Here is a 27,283-nt window from a genome sequence, read left to right on the forward strand (position 1 = left end):
TTGCTAATATTTGAGGACAGCTGGGTCACTGGCTGACATTGAAGTAATTTCCCTTTTGTTTTCTACATATATTTAAACCCATGTTGTAGATGTTAAAATTTTTCTGCATCATACAAAATCTGTATAAAGTACCAATTTCCTTTAGATCATAAAGCTCTGGCTCTTTCTAATAATGAAATACTTGTTTCCTATTTTTTAAAATCTGAAAGGCTAGGAAAGCATGCTTATGCCATGTTTACTGTTCAACATGCTTACTGTTCAATTCCTATGCAAGAACATCTCCCATGATTCCCACAGAAGCTACACACTAGTCTCTGTCCTTACCTGCATATTTTCCTGAATTTTCTGCATAGTGATTATAATTTTTTAATCTTCTGATCAACACAAAAGTGTTTACTCCTATCTTAGTAACAAGCTGTTCCTGCGCCTTGAGTCTTAGAATGTGTGACTAAAGTGCACTGTAAAATATGCTTAGATACACTGTAAGAAACTTGTAGAAACTTGTGGGTCAGCTGCTCTTGAACAATTCAATTTACTGTAATAATCTGCAAATAAGAAGTGGAGGTTTTCTCCATTTACACAACGCTGCCAACAAAAATACCAGGCTACTCAGAAGTGCAGAAAAAAAAGAGGTGTTACTTCATATGGGAATAGAAAATGATCCCTTTTGATGTGAATTGCACCTTCTTACATGTATATCACTGCATATTACACCTGTGACTGTTTAACTGTCATCATCTAAAAATCACATTAGTAAAAACAGACTTCAATAAGTAGCATACTGGAATCATTAATAAACCATTAGCTGTTTCTCACACAGTCATTTCAAAAGTTGCTGATATTACCATGTTTTCATTTGTAAAATTTCCTTTTGTTGTAAAGGGAATATTTGCTTCCTTTGTTATTTAAAGTAATATAGGACTATCAAAACTTCTTTAAGTGAAATTACAGCTATAATGATTTTTTTCTTTAATTATAAATGATATAAAGTCCCTGTGCATGACCCTTTACATCCTCTTTTGGACTGTCTCTTTCCCATAAGGATGAAACTTCCCTGTCATCCTTCAATACTAGGTTGAACTCTCTGAGTAAATAGGTCCTGTGCCTGGCCAAAATAACCTAAATCCTGCAGCTCTGCAAGCTTAGCCCCTATGTGAGTACTGACAGAATTTCTAGAAACTGATTTTTCTCTTCTAGGCCAGTTTTCCACAAAAAAAATTGCATACATACCCAACATGTATGTATCTCATTTGCTACCTTTTTGCACTGCTACCATGCTATAAAGGGGAATTCATAAAAATTATAATTCAAATATGACTACACTCAGCTTTGCTTAAAAAGTGAGAAGATTGAGTCCTTAATTTGCTTCCATTAAAATGCTATGGATTTCTGCAAAACAGAGCTAGGTTAGTCAGTGTTGATCACTAAATACCACAGCTTTGCACAGAAAAATAGTGTGAATAAAAATGTCAAACTTCTTATCCGATTGTCTATTGCATTGTATGAAGAACTTACTTTATTGACTGGAAGAATGTTTTTCACATTGAAGTAGAATCCAAAGTAAACCATGTTAAAAACTCCGTGACGGCCCAGTGTTGCAGTGAGGCCTTTGTTGAGTCCTTGGAAGCCCAGACCACCGGTTTTAATGATCTGCTGAGCTTGAACAAAGCTAGATGGCTGCTACACAAGTTAAGCAAAAGAAAGAAGAGATCATCTTTACAAAAAGAAAACAATAAACATAGCATAATTTCCATGCTGTTGACAAACACAGTGTTGCCTTATTCTTATAATTTTATATTAAGTATCACCATATTTGTTATTTTCCCTTTCCTGTGACCAATAAAAAACAAAACTTTAATTAAAAAAAGATTTCTCATTTTTCTGATTGCAGAATAAGATGTAAGCAGGACTTGAGTACTGTAAAAGAGTAGTACTGTAACAGACTTTCATTTCACAAAAGACAAAAAGGAAGAAACTGTCTCATATCAGACAGAATCTGCCTGACTACATGCACCTTTGAACTTTTTTTGAATATACCATGATATTCAGAATTAGCTATTCCCCTTCTGAATATTTTACATTTTTAGCAGCTTTATAGAAACATTACTTCCAAAAAGTTGGTGAATAGAGTTTGGCTTTCTCCAAAGTAGAAAGCCAAAAAAAGCCATAAAGCCATAAAGCTCGGGGTAACCAAATCTATAATTAGAAAGGCAAAACATGACTTCCACTAGGAGGTTCAAACATGAAAATATAGAAGAATTTTGACTACACCACTGTGAATACCACTAATTTCAATATACTTATTTGTTTAACAGCTTTCCATTTCAAAATACCACTGTGGTAGATCCACAGCATCAGCCAAATGATGCTACTATATCTGACACAGCATATTACCAATTATTTAGGTGACTGATGAGTTTAATCTTTAATACAAAGTTTCATTTTGTTTTTTTTTTTCATATTTTGCAACTAATATTATCCTGCTAATGTTCTGCATATATTTTACTGGAGTTTACTTTTCTATCTGCTCCCAAGAATTCAAGTCAGAATCTATTCTAAAACAGAAATGCAAAACATGGGTACTAGCAATGACATCCTTTTTTGTGCTCCAAAAATGGACACTAGATCTTTAAGAAATAATACTGCAACCTTCAATATTAAGGTAACCCCTGGTATCCCTTGTCTTGAGTATGGATTTACTCACGCCTTAGAGGCTCAGCCTCTCACTTGCTGAACACCTGAGATGGGATTAATAAGCCCAAATATAGACATCTGCAATGTCTACACCTGACTTCCCTTTTCAGTCCTATAGTAAGAAAGAAGACTCTCTTTGGCAGCACTTCCCTTCTACCAAAGGAGGTGTCATCATGTCAACTGATCCAGCCATAGAAGGTTTGCGGTTCATCATTGATGATGGAAGGACCTTAGACAGAGGAATTTATTGTACAAACATCTGGAGTTAATGCACCTCACATAGCCGTTGATTCTAACTTAATATAGACCTATGCAGTGGAATCTGGAGTCAGATTCTTCTCATCATAAAGCAGAAAAATGTATTTGTTTAATTAATCATAACTCTTATGTCAGGTGAGAAGATTTTAATCATCACACCAGCTTCTATAGCCAGTGAGTTATCCAAGGCTACAGGGAAAGGGAAAAAAAAAGGAAAACCAAACAACATGGTGTTGGACTTCTTGCAGTCTACTTTAACAAAAAGCCACCATTATTTTTACCCGCAGCAATCCACATTACAAAAGGGCTGATACGTGATTTGTAGTGGCCTTCCTCTTTAAATCTCTCAACCCTGGAAAGATGATCTGCTACCACAGAACAATTCAGCTGTCACTGCAGGGTGTGAATATTTGCTTTGGGGGTGTGCTGGAGTCTGGGTGTGAGTGTATGTGCTCATGCTCTTCCTTGTTCCTTTTAAACAAGATATATTTATTATTTCTATACAATAGTCAAAGAAATATGTGAATTGCATTAGGTTTCATCATGTAGTATGAAAGCTCCACAATGGGATAGGTACACACTTTACTTAAACCTTTTAGAAAAACAGTGCATGGTAATGCCTTGTGCCGTATAATATAACCTCTGGACATGCTTCTTCCAATGGGCTTGAGTTTACATGCTTTATTGTGGAATGTTCTTTAACATTTTCTTAATGAGAACTTGATGTCAAGGTATTAAATCACTGGAGCTTTTTCTAATTTACAGCAAATTTTGAAGTTCTAACACTTTGGAAAGATATATTAAAAATTAACATGTCCATGATAGAACAATCTTTGTGATTTAAGAACTTAATTTTGCTTGGATTTTTTTTCCCTAAAGCAAGTAGTTAATATTTTCAATGTAAACTAGGTTTCTAGTAGGGTCCAAATACCATTCTGTCACAATTTTATTTGTATGATAATATACTATTATTTGGATTTTGTGAAATTTTGCATTTAAATTAAATTAGAGAATATTCACCTGAACAAAAACAACTCAGAATGCTTTTGGACAGCTACAGTTCGATTATTGTATCATTCTGAAGGTCAGCAAGGAAGGGGTGCTGTAACGAAAGAAAATAATTGGCTAAAATATACAAATTAAACCACCCCAGACTTTGGGGTGGTTTATAAATTTTGCAGTAGAGAAAAAATTAAAATGTATGAAGTGAAAGGATACATTGGTCTTTTTCAACTTTACAAGGAATAGTTTGTTCAAAATATAATGGTGGTTTGTGTATACTTAAAAGCTTTTTTTAAGCTAGGATAATTACATCTTTACAACTGTGAAACAGAAAGATCCAGAATATCTGTTCACTACTGCTGGAGGAGTAATAGATAATAACTTTTATCACTTCATCTTCTTGAGAGACAGATCCTCTCACACATTGCTTTTTCCTACTTTCAGTCTCTCTTCTTCCAGGATCCTAAACTCCTGCTCTGCATTATTTATCTGTTCAGTGGCTTTGCTGCCCAAGTTTAAAAAATGTCTAGACTGGAGACTTGCAGCAAATAAACATGTCTTTCATATGCATTGAGAATTGAACAGGAGTATACCAAACATTTTAAAATTTATTCTGGAAGAAAGTGCTTTTCTGGATGAGTTATGGAGTAGGTACCAGTTACTCTATGACATGTAGAAATCAGTAGCTGTATTTTTCCAGAGTGTACCTGAGGAGCTTGGCCCCAACAGATTATGTAAATGTCCGGGTCATAAATCTCTTTACTGTGCAGCCCCCAAAACTGTTCAATTTGTGCAGATGAGTGCTACAAGGCATGCAAGTATTAAATCAGTCAAAACTTAATAGTAGAATATGCAAAAATCATGTCCCACCAGGGATTCAGCTAACCTTTTCATGTGAATGCTTAATGTGATTTGGCACTTCTACCATGGTACAGCTGATTCCTCAAAAGATTTTGAAAAAGATGGTTTGACAATTGTTATTTTTCATAAATGAGTAAAGGAAAAAGGAACTTCATTACTGCCTTCCTTCCCTTTATCCTGGAACATGTTCTGCATTAAAATTAATAGAAGCTAGTGCATTCCTGAGAACACTTGATTTTCATGAATCACTGTTTTCCAGTTTAATATTTTCCCCCTTTCAGCAGTACCCAGAATCGTGGCCAATGTTTTGTGCAATTACTCCTTTGGACGAAACAATATTTGAATAACAAAACTCTGAAGTTGGGCAAGAATTTAAATTATCAATGTACTTGTTATATAACAATTTTCCAGTTTGTGCTAATAAAAGTGAAGTCTTGTAAGTAATTTCATCCAAGAAACATTGCATAAAGTACAGCAGCTGGACTCTGTCTAGGGCACAGGGCTGTGGTGTTTTATGCTAACCTCCAGGGCTCACTTGAAATCTGGAGCTTGCTGGGGTAAGTGTGCTGTGTCCAAGGGGCTCAGGTTTGTACTCCTGGATTGCAATTCCTCACAGTGCTGGGTTGCTGCCTGCTCAGGAGGAATGAAGGTGCATTTCAGGCACAGAATATTTACAGGGGAGGTGCTGATGCCTCTGACAATACTGCAGGCATCTCTGCATACCTGAGGGCAGTGGCTATTGGATCTCTTCCATTTCTGTTGAGCTTGTGGGGAAATCATTTGCATCCACCAATATATTACAGACATTCTGCACTAAATATGAACCTCAAAATGCAATATGCTAAATAAAATAGAAAAAGGAGAAGGAAGCAGTTTTCCTACCTCTGTGAAAGCATTCTGATTGGTCTGTAAGGTAACCTTCACTACTTCAAATGGGTTAACCACAACTGCTTCTGTCAACCCAGATCCCAAGCCAGCAACTGCAAATGCCTAGGGAAGTTCAAATGAAAATTGAGTATTAAGGAGTAATACTTCCTCTACATCAGATTGTGAAACTGAGGCATACAATGCAAACTGTAAGACTACAGTAATGCAGCAGTATTCTATTGCTAAACAACTTTAGCCCTTGATAGATGTTGACAGTTCATGAAGACAATATGACAATAGCCATAAACCATATTCCAAAACAATCAAAACAAAATATTGTAGCACTTCATGTCCATGTATTCTCTTTTCAGCTGGAAGGGAAAATATGGTACCAAATTATTGCGCAAACATGGAAAAAGTGGCAAAAGAAAGTCCTCATGTTATCTTTGGGTGGACTCTGAATAATAACACAAATATAAGTGTAGTTATGCAGCACTGGAAAAAATAAAATCCCTGAACTGAGCATTAAGGACATAATGCTAACATATTAACTTAAAAATACATGTAAAAAACTAAAATAGTTCAGTACTTAAGCAAATTGCACAAGTAGGAATGTTCACCTAGTAGTTAAAAATCCTAGAAAGGTTGAAATGGGAATGAGTGGCACATGGGGAAATGTCAGCATTCATTGCAAGGACAAATTAACTCCATTTACTTAGAAGCTGGTGGCATTTCAGCCATAGACATGGAAATATTCACTGCTTTGCTTTCCATCATGGCAGAACATTTAAAGATTTTTTTTAACAAAAAATAGTATTAAAATATTTAGGTCAATTGAGAAAATTCAGAGAGGTTAAGTTTAATGATCGCCTTACACATTTATTGCCTTCACTTAACATCCCCAAACTCTCTAGGTGCTGAAAAAAGTCTCAGGACCAAAATACATAATAATGAATCCATTTGCTGAAATTCAGAGAAACAATAGTAAGGGAAAAAACAATAGTGAGAAAAAACTTACTTAATGCAGAGGGATTTGAGCAGGGACTCCTGAGAGCTCAAGAAAGACAGGAATGAAAAGTTAGAGGGGTAATGGCAAACACCAGTCTTACTGCCTTTGGAGAAGATGGTGTTACCGACAAATTGATTTTTCCAGTAAGATGGGAACATTTCATCATCAACCATGAGATGGAAACCAGTAGGAAGATGGTGCTAATGTATACACCTGTCTTTTAATAATAAATATTGCCTTGATATGAGGTCTGTTGAGGTACATAGAAACATTCTGCCTGGCTTAGACCAGAATCCCCCTTAGTCTTCTTTTTCCCTCACTACCTTAGGACCAAAAATACCTCTATAATAATAGTACTGCACCAAAAATATGAGGGATTTCTGATTTTCTAAGCATTGCTGTATCTGTTCTATGAATCACAACAGTTTTTGGGCAGCCTGTAAACATGCAATAGCATGTTTACAAGTTTTCAGCCTATTCCCCCCCGCCCAAAAAAGGTGCTGGGGTACCACAGAACCTTCAACTCTGTTCTTTCCACTTGCTAGAGAACAAGCATCAGTCTCTCTATATACACCTAGGGATGACAACTGATGAAAAATACCAGATAAAATAGGAGAGACTGCAAACAGCTATAGGGGCAGTGGAATGACTAAGAGGAAGTGGAGACTTGCTTTAACCTGGTTAATAGAATTCCGTGACCTTTCACTCACTGCAATTAAAGGGAGATGTAACTGGAAGCAATACTCTTTAAAAGAGACTTGAAATTGCCAAAACCTTTATAGCACAGCCTTAAAAAGATCAATTGTTTCCTAAAGTTGTGAAGTCATCATCGTGAAAAATAGATATTTACTATGATTTACGTTCTTACACCACAAGGAGCAGTAGCTCTTATAAAAAGTATTTTAGTCCTAATGCACAATGGCAGAATTAAGATCTACACATGAGAATGCAGATTACACATGCAAGCTGCATCTTCGCATTAAAACATTTCTGTGTATATGTATGACCTGCATTTTGTTTTTAAACCAAGGAAGTAGCAAAGGACTTCAAAGGAAGTAGCAATTTCTTATCAATAATTGTTTCTTTTATAAAGTTTTTAAAATAAGACTGAGATCTCTATTTTTGCTATAGGTGTACTGTTCCTTGGAGAATAGCACTGTGAGGTTGAAGTGTTAAACTATACACAATGACATGAATAAATAAATATTGATAATGTTCAACTTTTTTTGTTATTTCATAAGAATTAAGAATGACAAGCTTATACATTCTCTTCCATGGCGGCTGTTGTTATCCATGTTCATGAATGTTAAGATGTTGTAGGGAATTATTTTGAGGACATTTGATATAAAACATAATTTATCAATGTTGATATATTCTTATCAATATTTTTTTATCAAGGGACAGGTCTGTTTTAAAAAACTCTGGATTGAGCTGGACCCTTTAATTTTGGGCTTCTTCTGTGGGAGGAAGCAGATGAGACAGACTGTTCAGCAGACACATATTATATCAGAACACAAAGTTCTGTATCCATACATACCAGCCCTGGTTGCAATGATGCATATCCCAAAAGCTTCTTGTATTGTTCAAAGGTAAAAAACTGTGAATAGAAGATAGATTGAAATTGAATTGAAAAAAATTATTAGTTACTTATACAAATTAGTAAAAAGCAGACTACAATGGAGTTTAACTACCTCATATCCTGAGCAGCTGCACACAGTTCTGCCACTTTAACGTAAGCCACAATAAACGTAAGCCACTTTTATTTCACACTTTCTGTAGCTGTGTTAGATGTGCAAGAGTAGACAATCAGGCTTCAGAACTGATTTTATTAGTGTGTCATGCATAACGGCAGCATAAATGCAATTCAAGTAGTGCTTCATCTAAGAGTTCACTTACATCATTTAGGACCAATTTAAATTCATAAAATTTTCCTCTGGCATTAACTTTCATATACTAATGTAAATGTAGTAGCAGATATTACAGTTTTCCCAAGAAATCACCCCCACATTCTTAATGTAATGTGATGCAATCACTTTTGCATTTCTCAAGCACTAGTCTGCTTCTCATCAGAGAGATATAATTGTGTATTTTGAAGATGGAAAGTCTGGCATTTTCATAATCTTCTACTGTCAACAGGTACATTTTTTTTTCCTGTTCTCTCTTTACGAATAAATCTTTCAGTCAATTGTCTGCTTTCAAACAGTGGCACTTCAAAGTTCTGAGCATCTGCAATCCTTTAGAGGATGTCTCGAAAGCTGTGCTCATGGGTGTTTGAATCTCAAGAAAAAAGTAAAATCAGCTTCACCTGCACCAACATGGTGAAAGGCATTTGCAAAGGCTCACTTTGCAACCTACCATATCTTGACACCCAAACCCATTAGTTTTAAGAATTACTTCTGTGAATTCTTATAAAAATCAAAGCATAATAAATGAATGGATTTGTTCTTCCAAGAAGAAGGTTTAGAATAGCTCTGACTGCACTGAAGCAGGAGGAAGCTTCCTGTTGGCACAGGCAAACAGACTTTTGCTGCCTAGCTCCTTGTCTGTGGACATGAAGTCTAAGATACATGGGTCAAGATATACTCTAGAGAAAGAGTATATGTGACATTTTACAAATTATTGGGAAGGTGCCCTCTGAAATACAACACACAATCTAGGTTACTATTTAAAAACCAACTCAGATTACATCATATTCAAAACAGGGCAACCAGGACCATTAAGGAGAAGTTAGAGATTGCTTTAAGAACAAAGACTGAAGGAGAACGACTGCTTTCCTTGTTTAGTTTAGCAAAAGAGATGCTGCAAGAGAATGTAACACAAGGAAAATAAGTAACATAAAGAAACTAGGTGTAAAAACAAAATATAAATACAATGTGACTAGAGAGCTGATGAAGCTTTCTAGCAACTAAAGAATCTTGAAACAGTCTTCCAAGAAGAGAAATTGGGGAAAAATCCTTATGTTGTGAATGGGAGAGTTTGATAAGTTTATGAAGGAGATTACAGAACAAACCCCATAGTGTCTTAAATTCATATTCTGCAAACATTTTACTGAAGTCACTGGAAAAGCAGTCTAGTTGCTATCACAAAAGACAGATTTGAGCGCAGTGAAAATGATCCTCTAGCATGAGGGCGGCAGAAATTGTGGGCTAAAAAGAGTAGGTATTTGAACTCTAGGTAACACCAAAAACATTGGAGGTGTTATTCCACATAGTTTTCACACATGGAACAACACAAGGTCCCTAACCACAGCTTGCTATTTGTGAGTCCTGGTATCTGTCTAAGAAACATTCGCATCTTTGCACGCAAAATAAAGTAGCTTTTACACAGCATGTCTGGCATGATGGGAATGAAGAACAAAAACCTGTCCCAGTTGCACCAACACTGCATCAGTGCAGGTTCATATCTCCTAGTACAAGAGCTGTCACATCCCAGTCTAGCAAAAGTAAATAGCCAGAACTTTTAACTTTCCTGTCTGCTTTCCAATGTTGGCCTGTGACATGTGATTAGTTCAGAGCAAACTGGTTCAAATGAAGATGGGATCCTTGGAATGTTGGTGAATTCTGTGACCACAGAGGGGACTAAAATCCCTCCGCACAGCATCTGCTGATGCATGAGACAACCAAACTGTTTCACCATGAGAGGAAGGCAATGAGCAATGAGGCCAATGGAGATGTGGGAATCATAAGAAACATAAGGGAATAGAGTTTTTAAGACATGCGAGAAAGACTGTGTGGCCTGTGCAGGGTCTCAGCCAAAGAAGACAAGCTCTGTCCCTCACGGTTCAGTACTACAGACCTATCAGAACAAAACAGCTATTCCATAAACCACGTGTACAGGAACATAAGTAATAAGCACCACATTTTCATTTGAACTTGTTTAGAACCTTGTCCTATGGCAAAGTCAATAAAATTTTTCAATCAAGACCTGCTTCAAATGAAAAGTCACTAGAATCATACCAAAACCATCTGAGAATTGGGTGTAAATGTGTTAATAATGCCACTGTCTTAAAGCAAGAGCGAATATGTATACATAAGCAAAATTGGGTTGTTAAATTCTGGAAACTGATGGGCTGGTACTCTGGTTACTGGACAGATATTTTTTTATATCCTCAGCTGGGATTATTATATCATTTTGCAGAAAAGGTCCTAGAACTGGGATCCAGATTTTGACTACCTTCCAAAGAGTGTAAAGATTGAACATTAACCTTGCAAGCATCTTGCAAATATGTTTAAAATGTTTGCATTGGCCTTGACAATAATCAAAAAGATAGAAGTGTTACTTAAACTCTAGCTCTATCTTTTTGAAGGTATAATAGAGGTCTACCGAAGTGGGAGGGTAAGCTGCTTCACTGAACTAAATTAATTTCTTATTGTGATAAAATTTGCTTTATTCTCTCTCCAGCATCTTTCTAGTCATTGTTACCCTCTTAACCTTTAATGGAATTTCTGGTATTCCTTAATGTTTTCCATAGTGTTACAGATCTGTAAAATAGTTGTAATAAATGCAGAATTACATTACCCAGCAATTTTTCTGGTCTTTAAAATGTTACTTTAAAATCAATAGCTTCCTAGAGTCATAAATAAAATAACTACTTAATAGTAACTATGCTTTAAATAATTTTTAAAAGAAAAAAATCACTAGCAATAAAATTTAATATAAATGTTGCTGGGTGTACTAGAGTGGCTAGTATACATACAATTTTTCAAAACAGAATGATTTCATACTGTGTCATATGACTTTATATGCATCCACCTAAAATGTTTTTAAAAACACAGCATAATTTGTCTTTTCCTCTACAGTTGCATTAAGTTAATCGCTTTGTGCAAAAAAATTTCTCAGAATAAGCGTATTTAAAACATGCTTTTGTGTATATAGCAACCAATATTGTCCATCTGGCAAAGATATACTTTAATTGAAGTTACACAGAAAATAGCCAAAGTACTTACCAGATGTCTCAATAATGCTAAGATAAAAATATATGCTTGAAACAAGATGTCTGGGAACACATGAGCAATATAAATTTGCCCCAAAAGTTCATCTGTTAACCATTGTATTGGCACCATCATTTCTTTCCTCCAAGTTCAATCTAACAGAAAGTTATAAACTCTGACTTTTCATCTTCCAGAAATACCAGCTTTCTTTTTAGAAAGGAAATAAAAAGAGAGAAAAAAAGAAATACTAAGACAGACATGGGAACATAGTTGACTAAAAATGAAGCTTTATCTTCAACACTTAACTGAAAAACTGGGGCTAAATAACTTCATTTTAATAGCTTTATTTTTACTTGCAAAAATACACACCAGATAAATAGAATATTCCAGTAGCACAAGTACATTTCTTCTTAGTACAAAATCTCCCTTGTCTACTCTCTACTCACTTTTATGACACTATAACTAGAAGCTTTCAAAAAACTTCATTACAAACATAAAAAGAAGCCACTGGAACCTAGAAAATGCCTCTTTTCCTTTTGTGCTTTCTCAAATCTCAGAATCATTGGTCTGAATGTAGTCTTCCTCTAAATCTCACTAGTCATTTAGGCAGTCAGGAAGGGACAGCTTGAGGCTTGTTTCAATGAGGAAAACTAGTAGAAGAATAAAGGTTGGAGGGTGGGCCAAAGAAAGCAATGATTTTTCCTTTGGGGTCATAGCCAAATAAGGTTAGTGGAAATTTGAGATAGGTTGGATTCTCTTCAGGTCAAAGCGTGGGTACAAATTCCACTATGGATGTTAAAAATTGTACTGGCCTATGACATCTCACATTGAACTGTTCCATTATACTGGTTCTTACATTATTGTTCAGCCCTGTTCTCTCACTGAATTCTTCTAATGTAGAATACAGCTGATGTCTCAAAAAAGTTATCCTGATGTCCTTGGAGCAGCAGCAAATTTAAAGGAATATTGTAAATAATAAAAGAATTCAACTATTAAATTAAAACCCTCTCATGTTTAACATTTAAGCTTGATTCTCATGTTTGCAGAAAACTCAGCTCTCACATAAATGTCCAAAAACTAGGTAGAGAGCATCCCAAAAAGAGAGGACAAGTAAGACAATAAAGGAGCCAGGAGCTCTTGATGTAAAAGAGTTTGAGAGAACTGAATCTGTTTAGCCTGGAGACAAGAAAACTAAGGTGATTTAAGTTCTGTTTTCCACCATTCAAATTTTATACAGAAAAGTCAGACTTTCTCAGAGGCCGGCAACAGAAGCATGAGATGCAACACACAAAGGTTGCAACAGGAGGATTTGGACTGGATATAAGGGAAAATTCTTCACAGTAAAAGAATTAAGGACTGGAGGATGAGCACAGAGAGGCTGCAGTCTCCATTCTTTAAGATTTCAGAACTCAACTAGACAAGGCATCTGAACATCCTGATGTAACCATGAAGTCAGCTCTGCTTTGACCAGAGATCCTTCCCAACTGAAAATCTTTTTATGATTCTACAATTATATTGAATATCATGGGGTTTAAGCAAATTTAATAAGTTTGAGTAAAGGAAAGTGATTTGAAGTTTATGAATGACTGAAAATGGTAGGAGAAATCAAATGGGTTAGTATTTTAACTAATACATGTTGGAATCTAAAAAGCACAGTCAGATTTACTTTATCCTGTTTCAAATGAAATTAAACGGAGAGACAGAGGAAGCATCACAATATGAAGAAAATGAATTATTAGGAATCTTCTAAATATTATCCATCTATTCTTCACTGCCACTTTGCAGGGGGACTGCAAATAGGACTTTAGTTTTCCTGGTTTAATTAAATAATTTTGAGATAAGTGACATATGTCACTTGTATCTAAAATGCCAGTGCAAACAAGAAGATGACATTACCAGAACTCCTTTAGGATTCTGTTACAAGGTCACATCCTGTCACTTTATACAAATATTATTCCTCTGTAAAGGAATTGGAATGTGAATGATTAATTGCAGACTAAGGACCAGAATCATATGCAGCCTTTTTAGAAAGAAACAACAAAAAGAAAGAAAGGAAAATCAAGACATTCTGTATAATAACTGCTTTTAGACACATTTGTTGCAACTATGGAAACTTCAAAGTCCTGAAGTAAAAGACTAAGAAACATTTGCTCTTAACACAATGGCTGCTTTGATAGATTTAGAACTTTAGAATGATGCGCTTAATAACTAGGTTTTAATTAAAAAGGTTGAATGGCTCAACTGAAAAAATTAATGTATTGAAGTATTTAGCTTAGGAATGTTACTAAAATCCTGTTCTACAAATCAAAATAAAGGATAATAAAAGAAAATCAGATCAGCATTTGACAGAAAATACACTTTGATAGGCTGGCATCTATAAGTGTAAGAGAGCTGGAGTAAAATGTTTTGCACAATGAGGAGTTGTATCCATTACGATCTCCAATCTCTTAAAAAGATAGAGTATTGAGCAGAGTGCTCTTTGGAGCACAAAAAAACTCTGGGCAGCACTTCAAACCTACTAAATAAGTACTTATTAGTGGCTTCTTTAATGGCTTCTTGTGTTAATTTATTAAGCTGTTAGTTGTTTTGCAAGTTGCTAGGCATTTTCAGGAAAACAAAATATGTAAACCAGAGGCACTTATGAGGCTAAAATATAACTTAAGCATTTTATTAATTCTGACAATATAAAATAATTCCAACCTTTTTTTTCCAATAACATTTGATACACGGGTCAAAATTAGCTTAATGTTTACGAGCCTTATCCTACACTTCTTCATTAAGGACAGTTTTTATTGTGCTATCAACAGGAAACTTTCCTCCTAGTAAAAATCAGAGGATTAATATGCCAAATAAGTTTAAGATTCTAATCTCAGTCAGTGGGGGAGAAATAAAATGTTTTACAGCTGCCACTGTCTCTTGTTATACTTTTAAAGGAGAAAGCATGGGGTTTTTACCTTCACTGCCCTTTTAGGTGTCTCAGCCAAAACGGGAGGAAGTATTCCTTTGTAGAAGCCAAGTAATCTATTGAAGAAAAAACCAAGAAATTATTTTCGTATGGATAAAAAATATATCAATACCATACTGCCAATTCTATTTTCACTTTTGAGTAAAGCAATTAAACTTTCAGCATTTCCAGGCATATAGACAAATAATGATACTCTATGCTTACTTGCTAAACAACTAATGTACTACCAACTATATCACGTGCTGGTGAGATGATATAAAGAAATCAGCAATAAATACATAAAAATTCAATCAACTTTTTTCTGAAATACAAGAAATTCTATTTAAAAAGTGAGGAACTTTTTTGACAATGAAAAAGAAGTATTATTTCATTGTTTTAATTTGCTTACCACAGCAATGTTTACATCAGAAATTTACATCACCACACAATGTTTTCATCAGAAATTTAAGTCACAAAATCACAAAATATAGGATTGTAAAAAACTGTGACTTCAGCAAGTTGTGTACAAAACCACTTCTTTCTCATCTTCAGATGCTAGCTAAGACATATTTTGCAGTTTAGTTTTAAACATGTCTCAAAATGCAATAAGTTTTTTTCTTTTATCAACCTAGTTTTAACCCAAGTTACCCATTCAGAGATCCATGACAGAATATATGTATTTCATCTGGGAAAAAACATTTGGGCAGTATCTTGTCGCTGTATGTGTGTATCTATATCTCTTATCTATCTATCTACAGCCTGCTGCATGCCAGCACACATGGCATTTTCGGGCAGCCTGAGCTCTGCTTATAAGGCCAGTGTAGATACACAATGCTGGGTCTTGGGAATGCTTTAAATGACAAGCAGTTTTCAAAATCCCCATGTGGGGTAGAAATAGACACAGTGCTTGTCTTCTAGGTCTGCACACTAACCCGGATAGTGCATGGTGAGAGTTCAGAAAGGAATTTAATGGAATCACCAAGAAGAATCATAGAATGATCACCACCTCCAGGGATGGTGACTCCACCACCTTTCTGGGCAAACTATTCCAATAGCTGACCACCTTAACAATGAAAAAAAAAAGCTTTTCAATATCTAATTTGTGTTGTTCCTGTCTAGCTTAAGGTCATAAGTTACCTTGTTAGCCAACAAGAATATATCCTCCAATTTGTCCATCTTCAGAATGTATACACATTTATTCGGGACTGTAAGAGGATTCTGTCTACACACAAAAAAAAATTACCTAAAGTAAAGCATTTGTGTTTTTAAAAATGTTGAAAGGTGGTGATGTCGGAATGTGATGATTCGTCTTTCTAAAGCAGCCTCATATTTGAAATATTTTTGCAGAGTGTGTAAGAGACATGACATCAATAGATTCTCCTACAGTTGATCTCTACATGTCAAAAGAAAACAATGAAATTCATATTCCCCATGTGAATTTAAAATACTACAAATGCTATACCATTTTGCCCATCCTTCTTCAAACACTTCTCTGGAGTTCTCTGCTTGGGCTTCTCCAACATAAATAAAGTAATTTAGGCCTTGTAATATGCTCTAGGTTGGGCATATCCTTACTCTGAAGAAAGCAATGTTTGAACTCCAGTCCACAACAAAAGGACACTTTGAGCATTTAACATAATGATGGTTTCATGACAAACTACTGAAAAGTAGGAGATTAAGGAATTCAGTTGTCATCAGATGTTTAAATTTTCCCAAAGTCTTACTTCCCAAACATAAACATACAAATATACATTTATGTATCTATTAATATAGATATGGATATACCTACAGATACCTATAGATAAGGATATAACAATATAAATATAATGGATCCATAGAATCATACAACATAGAAACATAGAATGGTTTGGTTGGAAGGGACTTTAAAAATAATTTAGTTCCAACCTGCCTGCCATAAGCAGGGAATCTTCCACTAGACCAGGTTACTCTGAGCCCCATCCAGCCTGGTCTTGGTCTTTTTTCTTAGTGCTGGGCCCATTTTAGTCTTTAATGGTTCATACATATGCAGAGCATACTGCTGATTCAGTAAGCAATTTAAATGTGAAATACCTTAAAAAAGGTGATTTATACATTTTAATGTGAGTTCAAAATGAAACTGAGGTCCAAGTAGGATCAGCTACAAGAACACAGATCCCTGTAAACACTTTCTTCCTTTCAGCTCAGTCTAAACCCCTGCAAGCATATCTACAACAGGCATCCCGCTTGCAATTTCTACTCCTCCACATGATTGGAATTGGAGAATTACTGTCTGCCAGTGCTTTACTCACTGGTGTAGCTCTCACTACAAAAAGTGAGACTTGGTCTGGATTTGTTCGTTAGTAAGAGATGCCTAAGCAGAGAAATATGCAGTGTAGAACAAAAAGTCAGTTTTAAAAGCATGCTGCAGCATTACCCAGCCTGACACAGCAAAACAGGTTCCTTTTCCAGGTTGCCTTTTTGTATATTCAAAATGCATGCAGCTATTGGATATATAAGCCTTGTAACATTTCCACAGTCTCTGAGGATCTTAGAGAAAACTTTTCAGAGAGAATGTAGAAAGGATATACTAGGAATTTGAGCAGTACATTTGTCATCTTAGCAAAATTGCAAGGCAGTTAGCAGCTCCTAAAGAGCAATCCGGCATTAAACCACAAGTCAATGTTGAAACACCAGTGATTCAGGCCACCATTAGACCAGGCAGTGGATTATTTGAAAGTTCTAAAGAAATGGGAACTAAAAATATGAAAAGCAATTATCCATTGCTTCTGAATCACAGAAAAGTTGATGATGAAAGGGACCTCTCAAGATCATCTGACCCAACCCTTTGCTCAGGAAGGGCAACCTAGAGCCAGTTGTCCAGGACCATGTCCAGACAGCTTCTAAGTATTTCCAAAGAATGACTACACTTAAAGGAAGGAGAGACTTCAAATTCTCTGGGCAGCCTGTGCCAGTCCTTAGTTACCCTCATAGTAAAAATGAACACATTCCTGTTGTTCATACGGACCCCCTTGTGCTTCACTTTATGTCCATTGTTGTCCATGCCTCCGGTCCTGTCACTGAGACCTTTCCTTTAGGTACTTCCAGATTCCCCTCTGAGCCTTCTCTCCTCCATGCAGTTCTGTCTCTCTCAGTCTTTTCTCATGTGAAAAGTGCTCCAGTCCTTTAATCATTTTAGTTGTCCTTCAACTGAACTCTTTATGTTATGTCCATGTCTTCTATTCTCATCATTCAACTTAAGGCAGAGCTCCATGCACTGCAGTTGTCTTCCTGGCCAGCCCTTCCTAAGCAGCCTGCATCCCTCCACAGCAGCACTCGGTGTATTCACTGTATCCCTGGGATCCTGATGAGATCCTACCCCTGCAGCAGCACACAGATCTCCTCATGTTTGTGTCCCATGTTGTGTGCCCTGGTGTGCAGGCTCTTCAGAGAAACTTCCTCACTCACATGCAAATGCTTGAGGTGACCCCAGCTGAGCCCTGTTTATTCCCGGTGTGTTCCTCGTGGTTCACAGCACCCCAGGGGCTTTGCTTGGCAGCCTCTCCATCACTCCCTCAGAGCTGCAGTAACTCCCCCCCCACTCAGGGCTCCTGATTTGAAGTTCCCTTTTAAGGACTTTACCAGGAGCACTGCAGCAGAGATAGGTGTGCAAAGATACCACTCTGCACCTGATGTCAGGCTGATCCGCTTATTGTAAGGCTGACACTGAAGACTTTCTGCTGGAGGAACCTCTACTGTGAACAAGGAGAATCTGCAGAGCAGAGTTACCATATTCATGGCTCTATGAATCCCTAAAATGTGAAGGATTTCATAGCCACATAAGTGGCTTTCACTGCTTTATTCCTCCTTCCTCTTTGGAAGCAAATCTCTTCATGGAAAACAGACAAGAAAGAGTTAAGGTCTATTCCTATGGAACACATTAAGTTTAGAAATCTAAAAACACATGAAACTTTGAGGATATACATCCATATATGCAATATGTAATTCAGTAAACATGGTAAGAGCTAGCTCAGTATTTAATTATGAGCTGTGGTTTAGGGTTTTTTTCCCTTCCTGATTTGAAATAGAAACAGAAAAAAGGTTAGTAAGCACAGCCAGTAAGATGAAAGGAATAAATGAAAAGAGGAAGTAAAAGACAATGCCATCCCATCACTGCCCATTGTCAACTGACTAATTTTTTGCATAAAGTGTAGTTGCTTTTGGAACCTCCTGTGCCTGAGGTGGAGAACAAGCAGCTGCCCACAACTTTTACAAATAACATTTTACAAATTGTACGCATTAAAGAGAGTTATTTAAATCTTTGCAGAATGAACCATTTACTTAATTAAAAAAACTAGCATGATAGTAACAAAAACTTGACTGGCTTTGCCAGTCAAAAAGTACACACACACACAACAATCTTATCCTTCTGCTTTGCTTAGCCAATTGAGTTAGTCTATTTGCTCACAGAGTATGAATTTTTTTCAAATTTTTTCAATGAACAATGATGACATTTCACATTTGAGAGAAATTATCACCTGGACTCAAGCCTTCCTTCAAAAAACTAGTGTTCAGAAAAATTATGAAACAGCAGCAACAGCAATCACTGCAGGGTCTGATAGAAGAAAGAGGAGATGACATCATATCCCCAGCTAGAGACACTGGAAAGAACAAATAAATTTCTAACAGAAACACAGCTACATCTTATTTTGTTTCAGCATTAAGGGTCTAAATGAACATCACCATTCAATTGTATTCTGGGCAAGAGCCCAAACTCATCTTTGCAGCAGTTGATTTTGAAACATTACAGTCAATCACATCTTCTCAATTTGTTCTTGCAGGCTTTCCCTATCCTTCTGGTTTCCATTTCTTGTTTGGAAGCCTTGAGTCATTCACCCTGGCAAGACGACCAACCTAAATCAGTTATTTTCTCCGAATTATACTGAAATTGCGATCTTGCTTAGCTTGTTGTTTTCTTCCTCTGCCTTTCACATAATTTTCCCTTTAAGGATCTAATAAAGCTGATTGAAGGCATAAGCACAATATTCCCTTTCTTTTGGTGCTGTCAAACCCAAGGCATTTACCCACATTGTTTTATAATTGAAACAAAAAACCTCTTAGGTCCAATTCTGCTTTCATTACCTCTGCATTATCCCAAGTATAAATAAAAGACCTGGCTTTCATGACCACATCAGTTGCATGAAACAAATGCACAACTTTCAGATTTTATGAAATGTTTTATTTAAACAAAGGGAAGGAATTATGAAGACATGATTGGTTAAAAAGTTTGGTGTTGTTCAAAAAGAGGAAGAAAGTATGTTTAAATATAATTAAGCTTGCTTAATATTTAATTTATATCAGGGAAAAGGTACCTTTCATTTTCATGCTATGTAGCATGTTATGAATTTATTACTAATAGAAAATAAATAATTGGACACAGGGCAATGTTACTTTAACATAACTATAACATAACTTTGTGTTGACCTAGCTGGATATTTAAAAGATTTTAAATTCCCAGAAGTTGTGGAAAAACAAGCAAGTGCTTAGCGAAGGCAGGCACAAATTAGTACCTACCACTGAGACTAAGGGACTTATATTTAGGCATTTATTTTGAGTGCTGCAAGTCACTAACCAGTTCACACATGTAGTTCACCCTCAATCCCAGCATTTACAACTATTTCCCCAGCTGAGGAGGTATGTTATAGGGGAGGCTGAGTGTCATTCTGGGACAACTGGCACAGAGTTCAGCAGACTTGAAAAGATATTAAAGGCTGGACACATTCACAGAAAATCAGGCTTGGACACTCTTGCTCTCCAAAAAGAATTTTTTTCTTGTGAAGCATGTTATGTATATTATCCTACTGCAAATGTTAAATACACATCTCTACAGGAGCCCCATATGAACCTATCAATGACACAGTTAGCTAAGCTGGCTTCTGAATTTCTATTATGCAGCTATATTTCTTTTTTTATTCTGTGTCTGTTATACAGATATCTGCCATTTTAGACACTGGCACTAAATACTAGGTCCTTATTTTCATATTATATTTAACTTTTCTTTTCTTTTTTTTTTTTTAACAAAGCTTTCATTGCAACACCTGGGAAATAGGGAAAAACATAAATATTTTTTGCAGCAAGCAAAACAGAAGTATATGTGAGCCTGTGCCTGCAGTAACACTCTTACACTACATACTAAAAGAAGACCAAGCCTCCAGCTATAGGAATACTAGAAGCAGACCAATTAATGAAAGAAATCTGTCAAATAAGTTAGGACAACACACTGCATGAAAAGTTTTTACTGGGTAAAAAGGAAGAGGCTCTTGGTGAAAGCTATTAAGATACTTCAGGAAAGTACTAACAGTGGAGAAGCTGGCTCAGAAGCAATCAGACTTGCCAAGAAATGGATTAATAATCAGCATCAATCCCTCTCACTTATTCAAAATGACAGTCATCACTGTATTTACTGCATGTGGGTCAGATTATGAAGTTATTATGATCCATCATCCATGTGACTGTTATTCTTACTGAGAAATGTCTTTCTTCCATGAGTTTTAATCACCTCCCAATCTCTTGGTCAAAACCCTTGCTAATTTTTTGGCTTTCTAAGATGCACTCTGAATTTATATGAGTTACAGGACACACCTAAATATAAATCCCTCAAGAAACTGGAAGATGAAACTTTTTCCTTTCTTGCTTTTGTCTGTGGCAGTAAAAAAGTGAGAATTAAAAAAGGAATATTTGTTAAAATTTATTTCCATTCAAATGATGGTCTTTTATACTTTTTCACTTTGATATACTATTTACATATTTCTCACATGCTTTCTGTGTTTTGTTATACGCAAGCAAAGAAAAAATAATCTAGGAAGGTGAAGGCATAGCCTTGCATTGTAACAAGCAACATAGCTTAAACAGTTTCCCATGGGTGGAAAAAGGACATCTTGTTCCGGATTTTTGTCCTTAAGGATGATTATAAATTAGTTATTTAAGCGGTACATTGCTACTCTGTACTGCCTCTCTAATAGATTAATGTGAACTAAGTTATATAGGATTTTTAAAAATGTAGATAGGCTCACATCTCTGCTCCTTACCCTGTAACTGCTGAGGGCCTGTGAGGCAGGGCTGGCAATGCTTCCAGGGAGTAATGGGGCTGCCTGGGAGTGTGGTGGCAGCTGGCAGGCAGCGAGGCAGGACCTTGCCAGCTGCAGCACCTCTGCTGCAGCACCTCTGCTGCTGCCCTGCTGCCAGCCCAGCAGAGCTTGCTCTGGGCTCCTGCCACTGCTGCCTCTGCCTTCCGAGCACTTTCCTCTGCTCTGGCCCCAACACCAATGAACAAAACTCCAGTTTGGCCCGTGCTTCTGAGAAGCCTTAAGCTGGTCTGTTTGATGTATTTCCTGTTGAAATCAGTGCAAATGGCAGCATTATTATCACTGGCAGCTGGTTTAGGCTCTTAAAAATTACCTGCATGTAATCACTAGCCAGGCTGTAGAATGGGTCTGCGTGTCTCATTTCTTACAACTGACAGCATTTCTTCCCCCAAAGACTTTCCCTCTAGCTGCCCCTTTGTTTGCAAGAGGAACAAGCTACGGACATGCCAAAACAGCTTTGCCTAGAGCTTCTGAAACAGAAAAATTCTTCATTGCATTTTGGATTGTCAGGATTGGCAGAATGTTTCATTTGTTCAGAAGTTTTAGTTGTTCAAACACTAGAAGAGATTTTACGGGTTTTTTCCCCTTTTGCCAACAGTACTGCCGCAACTGGTACGACAGGAAGCAGTCACTTTTTAAAGTAGCTCCACACCTATGTCTATTGAAGCTAAAGAATGCAAGAAAATGATTTTTAATTTTGATACCAGAGCAAAAAAATAGATATTTTAGGAGATGAGCTTAGAAACCTGTATCTGACAAAAAAAAAAAAAAATCACAAAGAGGATAATTAGATGTGTTTTCTGGAAAAGAGTGACAGCATTTCTCTGTGTTAAAGTGATGCTGTGATACATTAAATGAAAAGTCGTGAGATTAGCAAAATTTCTGTGCTTACCCTGGGAATGTGTTCTACTTAAATTAGTTGTGACTTCATAAAAATACAACATTAGGTTATTCTAATTCCATCAGAAAAAAATGGGGCTCAGGAAGGAAATTTTTGATTGTAAGTTAATGTTAGCCTTCATTGGAATAAGTTATTCTCTTCAATATCCACATGCATAATCCCTAGGGAGTTATATGACGCCATGTGTTCTTTCCCATATGCTAGTTAAATATGAGATTTAAGAGGCCTTCAGTGTCATTATACAGATTAGTGACTCTCCCAGAGGAATCTAGGTTCACGATACAGTGAATAACTCACAATGAGATTCTGAAGACCAACATTTAGAGATCATTTTGTGTTTGTATGAGTTTTGCACCTGCAATTATTTGTGCTTGTAATTTAGGTTACTTAGATGTTTTTAACTTACAGATGCAATCAGTGATGTAGATACTTAAACTGAACTGAACTGCAGGCAGCCATAACTGCAGGTCCAAAATTTTGTCTGCAATTATTTGAACTCATAAACACATCCATCTCCTGAAATCTAAAGTAAAACTAGGCCAGTAGTGGTTTTATGCAGTATATTTAACAAACTAAAATCATGCATAGTTTTCCCAATTTTCAAAAAAAGCTCATGACTACTCTTTTACATTAAAACAAATAGGGTATCATTAAATATATATAAACATAAACTAAAAAATTTGGTTTCATCTTCTAACATCTTGACCTTTGGGGTGTTTTTCTCACTCCCTTTACAGTATCTGTAGCAGAGAAATAAGGAAAGATCCCTGATTTTGTAACAGCAATACTGTTGATAGTTGCACCAATAGGGAGCAAAAGTGCTATATGCACTGAGATCAAAGTGTGCAGAATTTGTAGCACTATTCAAGGCAGTGAACAGCACCATGAACATGTACACATACTGGCACTTGAATTTCCACCCGGCAGGCAGTTGTGGCATCTAGACATACCATGGGAGTGAAAGGCACACAGATGCGTGAGGAAGCTTGTATGAATGGCAACTGCCTGCCTAAAGACAAATACCTGCATTTGTCATCAAACATGGATGCTCTTATATGAAAGTAATCAGAAAAGTTTTAAGTACTCGGGAGCAAGAAAATAAAAGCACAAATTTCCTACAGTTACAGCTAGTGTCCCTAGATACAGAGGCAGTGTCACAGATCTTTTCCTTCACCTGTGCAGTGTGATACAGCGTGGGCACAGGTGTGAAACCCAGCTCCAGCCCCTTGTTCCAGACAGGCTCATCCCAGCCCAGGTTACACTGCTTAAGAAAACTCTGTCGCATGAAGATCTGCATTACACACTGACAGTCATGGACGCAGGAGCATGCTCAAAAGGATACCTCCTACTCCTCATGCACCTAAAACATCCTAAAAATACCATATGGGTTAATACATTTTCCTCAGTGTTACTCTCACCTAAGAACAAAAGGAGTTCACAGTTAATACAAACTTAATTTCTTTTTCTTTAATCACAATACATTCTAAACATGAAAGGTGCCTTTTCAGTCAAGATGCAGCAATGTTTTCATACAGATTCTACATTCAGTACTATGACAGTCCCATACTATGATGACATTTTGCTTGTCCTTTTTGCACATATTACCACATAAAGCACTATGATGTCATGTGATTATCTCGTAAGGTGACTAACCATGACTCTGAGTTTCTCTAAGAGAAAATGGACCAGGAAGGTAAGGTTAAATAACTGAGAAATTAAGATTTACCAAAGATTTACCAAAGGATTCTAAACAAATTTTGCCTGTTAAACTATTAGAAACAGATTTTTCAAGAATTTGCACCAGGGATATACCTTTATGATGAAAATCCTGCTACAAGATTGTGATGCAGAGTTATGTAAATAATTTTTGAGACCAAATCAACAGGCAAGGCAGATGTGCAAAAAATAGTGTAGAAATTGCTGTCCTAAGTATTATTATTGCTAATTATCCTAATTGTTATTGCATTTTATTATTCAGTGATCAACTCTTGTTTTATGTAGTCTTGTCTTCCCTGCCAACAGTGTCCTCATCTGCATAGACATCTGTAAAGAAACCTGACAGGTTTTTTCTTAAAAAGTGATGGAGCCTGTTTCTTGGTGATGTGGCAGTTTGTACTGGATTATTTATTTTTTAAAAAAGCTTGCAATGTGTTCTTTGAGCAGCAGACCTGCCTCAGCAGGTTTAACCTGAACATCTCTTTTGAAATGTTTTCTTTTTCTCAATATACTCTTCTGATCCAGTACTCTTCACAACTTGAATTCTTCTGCAGAAAAGAAATTTTGCCACTTGGGCATTGAATAAACAAAACAAAGGAACCCTCCCTCCTAAGTTACTTTTAAAAGCATAAAAGGTATTTTAGTTTGAAAAAATGAACAAATAGTTTCATATAGCAATTCAAGTAAATACAACACATGCTATTTTACAGTCTACAGTGTGAGTTTTTGTTTCAAAACTTTCTGCATTTTATGACTTAAAATAGAAGTACCTTTATAACCATCAACATGTCAAAAAGAAAGTGATTTTTGATCAAATTTGCTTTTCTTCTAGATCTTTAATTTTCTCTGAGTTTCCAATAGAGAATCTTGTTTCCTTTGTGACTCACAAACATGCCATGAGGCTTGCTTGGTAACAACTCTGTGCTGGGTCTTGAATTCAGACAGATTAGCCAGAGATTACCATTACACCCCTACAGCAGCATTGTTTGCCATAATCTTACATCTGAGTGTAACTGCAATGTACAACCACACTAGTTCATTCTTCACCATCATCAGAGAGCATTGCAAAGTGAGTAAAAGCAACACTAGACACGACTCAGTGCTTGCCTGGTATTCTACAGAGTTGGTGTAGGGATGTGAAAACCTTACCTATGCCTTACCTATGGACAATACAGCCAGCAAGGACATAAGAACACATCCATGTTTTCTTAACTGGGGTGACAGGCTGCTTCCTTGCAAACAGCCGTGGGAGACAAGAAACTGTGCTGCAAGCAGCTTTGCAAGATGAGTGTGGGCAGAGAGCTCCAAGTGCAATGATTTGGGCTGTTATTGCAGCAGGTCTTGAAGGAACACATGGTAGAGTGGTTTGGAGTGCTGGGTGTCCACAGGCAATGCTCCAAAAAAAAAGCATCCAACTTGATCAGCATTGATACACAACACAGTAGGTTCTTTTTTGGGTTCTGTTTTGCTATAAGCTAAAAATTTCAGAAAGTCCGTAAGTGTCACTGAGCTTTTAATAAAATGTTTGTCTATAGTTCAAGAAAAGCTACAAGTCTATTATTTTGTACTGAAACTATGTAAAACTGTCAATACAGTGAAAACCCCTGCAAAACTCAGCAGTGTTGTCAACAGCCTTGAGTTCTCCTTTCGGGTTACAAAAATTCAGACAAGGGTATCACCTGAGGCCAACTGACGATCATCTAAAAAGCTGCATAAATAAAAAATTGGAGAATTCTTAAATTGCTGAACACTTGTATTTCTGAAAGCTGTAGTTTATCTTCTATTCTGTCCTGATGCACTGGATGGTTTATGATGAGTTTTTCCTCTAGGGAAGAACATACTTTTTAGTAAACAAATTTTTACCCTTCTCATGTGATAGGGAGTAACAGAGCTATGGACAGTTCTCCAGTAGATCACCTCTTTGAGAAGTCAGAGTAGCCCTCTTTATTTTAATAGCATTTATATACCACATCTTTTGCAAAGACATTTTAAGAGAGACTTTGGAGCACGTAATTACCCCTTTTCTTTCAAAGACTATACATATTTTTTTCTCTAAGCACCCAAGACCTTTTTGTACCTGTGGTTCTCCCTTTATATTTTTCTGGTTTTTTATCTATGAAGGCTATAACCCGAGTTCCAAGTTAAAAATCTTGTTATCATTTGTTTTCCAGAGACAGAACAGAGCAGGGTAGTGCTTTATTCAGACTTTAAGCAAAACCAGTAATCTAACTTATGAATACTGATACATGTCTATTGTCCTGTGCAGATCTATACCACTAACAAACACAACCAGCCTTTCACGAATTCTATATTTTGATTCAGGGTTTGTAACAGAAATTATTTTTTGGTTTAGAGACACTTAAAAATGGCTTAAGTATGTTCTGATAATGAATGTCTAAAACTTACACTGGGGGATATAAAAAATCATAAATAATCAATAGAGTGGCAAGAGAAATGCAATGCTTTCCATAGTCTCCAGGGTCTGCCCTACATGGACCCCTTAGAAACCACAAGGCAATAATGTAATGAATACTTGTACTTTGTAGGAGAAGTACATTTACCACGTCTACAGAGACAGAATGAGGCAGTGCAGGGAGCCCTGGTACTGCAGCTCGAGTCTGCTACCATTTGAGCTAAAGCAGAACTACATGAGCTGGCACTAACAGCACTCCATTTATCCTGGCTGCAGGCAAGCTGTCCTGAGGCAGCAGCACAGCACACACACAGCCACAATCACGTTTCAAGCAAAATGAGTAGAGAAAGGAGCTAAGGAGAAAAATACAACCTTGTATTAAGTTTAATGTATATCCCTGTCTAATTAATTCATTTTTCAAAGTTATTTAAGCCACTGGGAATGCAGCTTTTCTATGAGACATTATATTCAAGTGGCACTATATCACAGCAAGTCAAGAACATAGAATCACCTTAGAGATGACAAACAATAAAGTAGTACTTTAGATTTTCAGCTTATTCACTCTG

The 27,283-nt window shown here is 36.5% G+C and overlaps 1 protein-coding gene across 2 annotated transcripts in view; it reads right to left on the reverse strand.

The window, feature by feature from the left end:
* Positions 1-27,283, reverse strand: part of SLC25A21 (solute carrier family 25 member 21) — a 232,023-nt gene that overhangs the window by 7,128 nt on the left and 197,612 nt on the right. For both annotated transcript variants that reach the window (XM_066552255.1, XM_066552256.1), the window contains 4 exons: positions 14,577-14,643; positions 8,229-8,288; positions 5,698-5,805; positions 1,516-1,680 (listed from right to left, as the gene is read on the reverse strand). In XM_066552255.1, coding sequence (XP_066408352.1) covers positions 1,516-1,680; positions 5,698-5,805; positions 8,229-8,288; positions 14,577-14,643 — 400 coding nt within the window. The remainder of the gene's footprint in view (positions 1-1,515; positions 1,681-5,697; positions 5,806-8,228; positions 8,289-14,576; positions 14,644-27,283) is intronic.

This window comes from Molothrus aeneus, chromosome 6 (assembly GCF_037042795.1).
Source record: "Molothrus aeneus isolate 106 chromosome 6, BPBGC_Maene_1.0, whole genome shotgun sequence".
NCBI lineage: Eukaryota > Metazoa > Chordata > Aves > Passeriformes > Icteridae > Molothrus > Molothrus aeneus.